Raw genomic sequence first — 7,136 nt, forward strand, 5'->3', positions numbered from 1 at the left:
AGGAGGTTGGAGTCAGGTGGGGGTTGGTCTCTTCTCCCAGGCAATTAGCAGTAGGACAAGAGGGCACAGACTCAAGCTCTGCCAGGGGAGATTTAGGTTATATATTAGGAGAAGATTTTTTACAGAAAGAGTTATCAGGCATTGGAATGGGCTGCCCGGGGAGGTGGTGGATTCACCATCCCTGGAGGTTTTCAAGACGAGACTGGATATGGCACTTAGTGCCATGGTCTAGTAACAATGGTAGGGTTGGACTGGATGATCTTTGAGGTCTCTTCCAACCTGGTTGAAGAGCTGTTAAAATCTGCCCCTATATACTTACTGTTTTTCAGACAAGACTCCTCTCTCTGGATAGACAAGAGCTTGGCATCATGAAAGTTAATAGGGTCTGCACCAGAGCTTTGGCTCCACTAGGTACCCAGCTACCTGAGGGGTATGGCTGTCGTTCTGACAGGCTGAAAATCCAGCTGCTGGATTTTATTTGGGTTTCTGTTTCCTTAACATTTATGCTTGAACTGGTTGCTTTCCGCAGGGGAATGACTCCTGCAGAGGCTGAGATGCATTTCCTGGAGAATGCCAAAAAACTATCAATGTATGGAGTAGATCTCCATCATGCCAAGGTATGTGCTTTGGTTCTGTCACCAGCCATATTTCTACTGTGGCATAGTACTTGGACTCCTTGATTTATTCTTTCTCATATTTTTGAGGTGGGTGTTTTGTGGGATAAATCATGTGTCAACGTGACAAAAGGTGACTCATGGGATAAACATAAATATGTCTTGTAACTGTAACATAACTTACTCTATAGATTCAAAGATGTTGCGCATCAACCTTTCATGTTGATTAAGCAGCCAAATCCTTGGGGAAATTACTGAATGGGTGGGGTAATAAAGAAGGATATTAGAAGCTGTCCAGAGAGTGATCAGTTGTCATTTCATTCAGCTGCATTTTCCAATTTAATAAGGTCAACTATTCTATCTTAACTAGATAAGCAGATCATTTCTAATGCTGCAAAGAACTTCCAAGCAATTATTTGGTTGTGCTGGAAACCTAATCAGATTGATAGCAATGGGGAGACAGCAGCTTGTCTCTCTTCTGAAGTGTGGTCATTGCAGTTGATGGGAAGGACAGTAATTCTCATGGAAACACCTTCCCATGATCACGTAGTTTCTCTAATCATCAGCAGGTTAAGTTATGAATAAAACAGTCAATCTTCCTGTGGCTTGGGAGAGCCACCTACTACCCTTGTGTTGCTTGTCAGATTTTTGGTGTTTTGGAGTGGGATTTTTTTCCCAAATAAATAATTACTATTTTTTTATTCACTCTTCTGAGTAAGGCTGATGCATTTAACATTTTTGAGGTTATCAAGCGTCCTTGGCAAATGAGTGCTGAACCAAAGAATTCTGCCCTGTGGAGAGCACTGCATTTTCTGTAAAGGTCAAATTATTGTGAGCCTGTTTTTGTGTTGCAGCAGATCCTTTCAAGAACTGAGATAAATTTGAAGCTTGGATCTTGAAAGAGCCTGCAACCGTGTCCCTGGGGCATTTTGTAGGAGCTGTGCATGTGTGTTACAGAATTCAAGGCAATCTTTTGTGTTCTGTTAATTGCCTTCACTGAAAATGAAAAATCTGGGTATGGCTCAACGGGCAGCAGTCAACCAGGAGGCATGCTGCTGCCTTCCCTGTGTCTTGCAGATAGGCACAAAGTCTTCAGGCACATTTGGAGCAGAGAGAAACGGATTGGCAAATGTCAGTTGGTAGCTTTTTTCCCAACACTAAGAAATCCACAAACCAGCAACAAAGTGGATTCATGTTCTTAAATATCTTACAGGCTTTGTTACTGAAGATTTAACATTGCACAGCATTAAGGCCTACGTATTTTTTTCAAGATACTGGAGAAAGGCTGTGAGGTTTAAGACAGGACATTCTGAGATAACCATTTGATTTTATTTTTTCTATTAAAAATATTAGTATCCTGGTTTTCTCTTCTTTTTATCATATGGAAAGGCTCCAAGCAGGAGAAGTTGGTAGACAAGCCAATCTCTCTCTAAAGTGATGCTTATGATTTAGAGAAGCTGCAATGGTAACCAAACTAATGTGTGTCTGTGGGTTAAGAAATGCAAGAGTAATGTTGGAAACTGAGCTGAAGGTGGAAAAGTGGACTCTGTGTGAGAGTTTTTGGTTTTAATTAGGTCTGCCAGTGAAATCTCATGGTGTCAGGCTAGGGGACAAGTATCTCTATGAATGCCTTTTGGAAGTCATGATGTGGCAGATGTCTCTTTATAAATGTCAATTCTTTAAGTCTGTGCCAATATCTTAGGTGTTTGACAGATGCTGGACTCTCCAGCTGCTGTTAGAACTAGTTCTCAGTTACCCAACACAAGGCTATGATAAAAAATGTATTCAAATAGACAGATTTGTCCTCTGGGCTGTCACCACTCTGAGGATGAGCCCCACTTGTGGGCAGAGCTGCAAATGTGGGTTTTGAGTACAGCCCAGCGACTTGTGCCTCAGATGTCACAGCTAACAGTTTTCTGTTCCATGCAGCCACATTGCTCCTGATAAAAGCCAAATTGTTTTATTCAGGTTTTGTTTTGCACCAATAGTATCACATTGAAAACCAATCTGTGACACTGACAAGTAACAGAAGTTTTGAAAAAACCTAGATTTGCTGCAAGGGTGGAGGTGAGGGAAGAAGGCATTTCTCTACAAGCTTTTTAGATACGGTATCAAAGGAAGGAGCCCCTTGCACCTGCAGCTATGTGCCATGTGTGAACGTGCCTGCATTTCAGGCATTCACCAGGCAGTGGGATTACTGGCATTGAGACTTTCTTTTTCAAAAGGTACTCACTGTATTTAGACATTACTCTTTGCTTAGGAAACTGTGAAACTGTCCACTGCAAAAAGGTTGGCTTCATCTCTTCTGTAATACCTGACAATGATATCACACAAGAGCTTTTTTTAGAAAAAAATCTACCTTTAAGGGTGACACCATCATTGTTGGAACATGTATCCTCTATTGGGATGTTTTCTATCACTGGAGTGACTTTGTGGCACTATTTCTATGTTGTGATTTTATACCTTTTTTATTATTATTTCAAGCTGTGCCATAGCCTTTTCACCATGACTGACCATGCGTGTTCATCTTAAAATATAATCAGATTTTCACCATGTACCTAAAAGATGGCAAGTTGGGAAAATGAGAGGGAAATGATGAATTCATTTCATGATTTTTATAGGGTACATCATAGCTCCTGCTGTCAGGCTTTTGTAACTTTAAGTTATTTGAAAATAATTCCTGAAGAACTCAGTGCTTTAAGGTGGATTCTTCTTTTCTCCAGCACTACTAGTACTTAGCTAAATGAAAACAGCAGAATTATGCAGACTAGTGGTGATAACAAACAGTGAAGATTGGTTTTAGACTATTTGAAGGCTTCTAAAGGAAAGACAAAATATATACTTCTTATTTAAAAAAATGCATATTTATGGATAGATTCTGGTAAGATTGTGGCCAAATCTTTGGTAGTGCTAATGTGTGTGACCTACAGCTTTCCTGTCAGGCATTGGTTTTATAGCACAGGCACAGTCATATACTTCTTAAAAATAATCTCTCTGGTCCAAATGCCCAACTTCCTGCCCACTGGGTATTTCAAAATGAAAACACTGACTGTAAGCACAACAGCGTTCAAGAAAGTAGCAAACCTACTAAAGCCAAGATGAGCAAACTACAGAAAAAAAATCAGTCTAAGGATTCATGAGGCTTAGTCATGGAGATGAGTGATACCAGCAGAAGTAAATTTGTACGCTGGCCTACATACCTTCAATCAAGTATTTATGCTAATAATCCTTTTTTTATCATGCTAATAAAATTTTGCTGTATGATTGATATAATTCCTTTAAGAACATCTAAATTTTCCCTCCTCCCTTTGAGTCTTTCTAAAATATAAGGAAACGTTGGCAAACCTTAGTTTCTTTCACCCTGCCCAACCTTACTATTACTTGCATGAATGCATTCAGTGAGTAGGGTACTGCTCAGAAATCAGGTCACTACAGCTGATGCATTAAAAAGACATAGCTCAGATAGAAACACAGGATACAGGAATTTGTAGCACTGCAGGATATAGGGAGGAAAATACTCAACAAAGTGCATTGCTTACTTTTCCAGGATTCTGAAGGAGTGGAAATCATGCTAGGAGTCTGTGCAAGTGGACTCTTAATATATCGAGACAGACTCAGAATAAATAGATTTGCCTGGCCAAAGGTGCTGAAAATTTCCTACAAGAGGAACAACTTCTACATCAAAATCCGACCAGGGGAGGTAAGGTCATCCTGACACTCTTTAGTGAATGAACCTCTTCAAAAAACCAAAGTTATCATTAACTTTTTGATTTGCCATGTCTTAAAAGCCTTTATTTAACATTCCATTTATATTTTTAAATTTTTGCTGATTTCCTTAGAAAGGATAGGTACAGTATTTCTTTTAAATACAGGTAAAAAAACCTCTTTGGTATTTTTCTTTTTACATCCATGAACTAACATAAAGAATAAATATGGCCATCTGCACATAAAAAGCTCATCCATCTTATGAATACTTTGGGAATTTAAGTAACATATTGCTTATTCATGGAGAGCTTGTTATCCTCTGTCATGGTGTATATTAAATTGACATCTATTTATCTTAACCACTAAGAGATGTAGACAGGCCATACCAAATTTTATAAGCATATCAGACATTTAGAATAGGAGCAGAAATCCATAGTCAGGCATTTTTGGTAGCTACACACATCAGCCCTCCCAGGCCTGCAGGAACTCGTCTTCTGGCTCTGGAGAAGGGGATGGGAAACCTCGTACAGTGAGTGCCCTCTCGTGGCTCAGCCGGATGCGTAGCAAATACCAACCACACGGGCTGAGCGTACACACACCCAGAAATCGTAGAGTCATGGAATGCTTTGGGTTGGAAGGGACCTTAACGATCATCTAGTTCCAACCCACCTGCCATGGGCAGGGACACCTTCCTCTAGACCAGGCTGTGCAAAGCCCTGTCCAACCCTGGCCTATAAGATGGTAACCCAGGACAAATTCAGGATCATCACAGGTGAAGGAAGGTCTCCATTTCAAATGGTGGTACAATAATTGGTCTGTGATAGAACAAAACCTCATACCCATTAGAGTGTGGAGCTGTACAGCAGGACAGAAATCACCTGGATGAGGACTGGCATTGCTGCCTTAATGCAGCATGGCAGCTGGGGGTCCCAAGCCAATGTCTCCAGGACTGACTTCACAGTTGACCTGGGAACTCTGCTGGGGCCCCCCACCTCTGAGCCTGAGCTTTTATTTTAGAATCTTAAACCAAAATCTACAAATCTACATCTCCTGCCCCTCAGCACACACAGCTTTGGTAACCAAATTCCCGGTCTTGAGTTTGATTTTAAAAAAACCCAGACAAATAGCCATTGATGTTCCCAATGCCTGCACTGAAGCTTTTCACCACTGAAGCCCTGTTGAGCTCTGCTGGTCGTCATACAGTGTCCTGTGACCAGGTCATAGTTCCATATGCAAAATAATCAATGCAGCCTCTTCCAAAATTGCATTTGATGATAATGTGATTCACCATCCCATGTGTCATCTTTATTGTTTTGCTGTTTCCTGCCTTGTTTCTTTGTCAGCTTCCCAGAGGGATCCAGGCTTCCTTACATGTGCCCTTCTGCCTACCTTTCCCTGATCACAGCAATTCTATTTCACCTACTCAGCTATCTGCATGTAGCCATCAACATGTTACAGCAGATGTAGCTGGCACAGTTTTTGCATCTGCAATATATAAATGTGCTGCACTACTTAAAAAGGTCTCTTAGTATTCCCACACAACTCTTTTCTATTACCTGTCTTTGTCTCATCCTCCTCTGAAGAAAAATTAGCTAAAAACACTGTGATTTACAACTGTAGTTCTTTTACTGTAAATTTCCTTAATCTAAGGCTGTGTGAAACCAAATCAGTCCCTGGGGACAGTTGCTCCCCTCCAGGTATTACCAGGTTTCCCACGGTAGTTTAAACTGGTGAAATTAATTCAACAGGGTTAAAACACTTAAATTATGTTTTTCTCAGATGTCTTCCAAGTCTTAACTGATCTCTTTGTTACTGTAGGGCATAAAACTTCACTGTCACCATCAAAAATCTCTTGCTCATTATCTGTGTTTCCCTCCAAAAAAGCTCTTCAAAGGTTGCCATTGATTATCACTCACAGCTTCTTTCACAGACAGTAGTCTGTAGGATATGTATATACGTAGTTATATACATTCACATATGCATTCACCCTTGCGATGAGATGATACAGACAGAGGAAATGAAGATGAACCTGTGTACACTGTCTAAAAATAGATGCACAGCATCAAAAACATACTTATTCTTTTTTCCTACCTAGTTTGAGCAGTTTGAAAGCACTATTGGGTTTAAGTTGCCAAATCATCGTGCTGCAAAGCGCTTATGGAAAGTGTGTGTTGAACACCATACATTTTTCAGGTATGTGGATTTCTTTTCCTAAAGATGTGATATAAAGCACAACAGAAAAGATCAATTCTGTCAGCAGAGACAAAACCCTTCAAATCAAATTTTTTGATCATGAGGGATCTCTGAGCAAAAAGAGAAGGTTATTGCTTCTTCAAAATTTGAAATGTTGCACCCAAATTATTCATACTATGTCAGAGAGACACTGTTTAAAATCACCATATGGTCCTAATTAATCATTTTGCTTTATCTGTGCCATGATACTGTCAGACACTATAATTAAAGAGGTGGACTCTGCTGCACTTCTGCACATAAGCTTGTATAGGGAGAACAACTTATATGGAAGGTTGCTGGGGGATGTGGGTAAGAGTTTGAAAAGAAAAAGGTTGGGTTTATTTAATTACATGTGAAAGTACAGGCAGTATTAGGTGGTGTATATTTTGATCATCCAGAATACCCAATCCATAGCTGTAATTTTTGTATTCCTGAGGAATTTTGCAGCTATGCTTTTAACATTTAAGAAGACATGAGAAGTTTGGGATAGTGGAATAAATGCTGTAATCAGTTTGTGCCAGAATAGTCAGTGAAGAGATAATTAACAAGGGGAACCGAAAAAGCTGAGATTTTCAACAGTGTGAA

General features: G+C 40.0%; 1 protein-coding gene across 1 annotated transcript in view; it reads left to right on the top strand.

Moving 5' to 3' along the window:
* The window catches only part of LOC103809633 (band 4.1-like protein 3), a gene marked incomplete at its 3' end in the record, with an annotated part of 41,890 nt that overhangs the window by 31,570 nt on the left and 3,184 nt on the right, over window positions 1-7,136 (top strand). The window contains exons 7-9 of the mRNA XM_009082489.1: window positions 530-617; window positions 4,162-4,314; window positions 6,415-6,512. Of these exons, the coding sequence (XP_009080737.1) occupies window positions 530-617; window positions 4,162-4,314; window positions 6,415-6,512 (339 nt within the window). The remainder of the gene's footprint in view (window positions 1-529; window positions 618-4,161; window positions 4,315-6,414; window positions 6,513-7,136) is intronic.

This window comes from Acanthisitta chloris, unplaced genomic scaffold (genome assembly GCF_000695815.1).
Source record: "Acanthisitta chloris isolate BGI_N310 unplaced genomic scaffold, ASM69581v1 scaffold11309, whole genome shotgun sequence".
In the NCBI taxonomy this organism is placed as follows: domain Eukaryota; kingdom Metazoa; phylum Chordata; class Aves; order Passeriformes; family Acanthisittidae; genus Acanthisitta; species Acanthisitta chloris.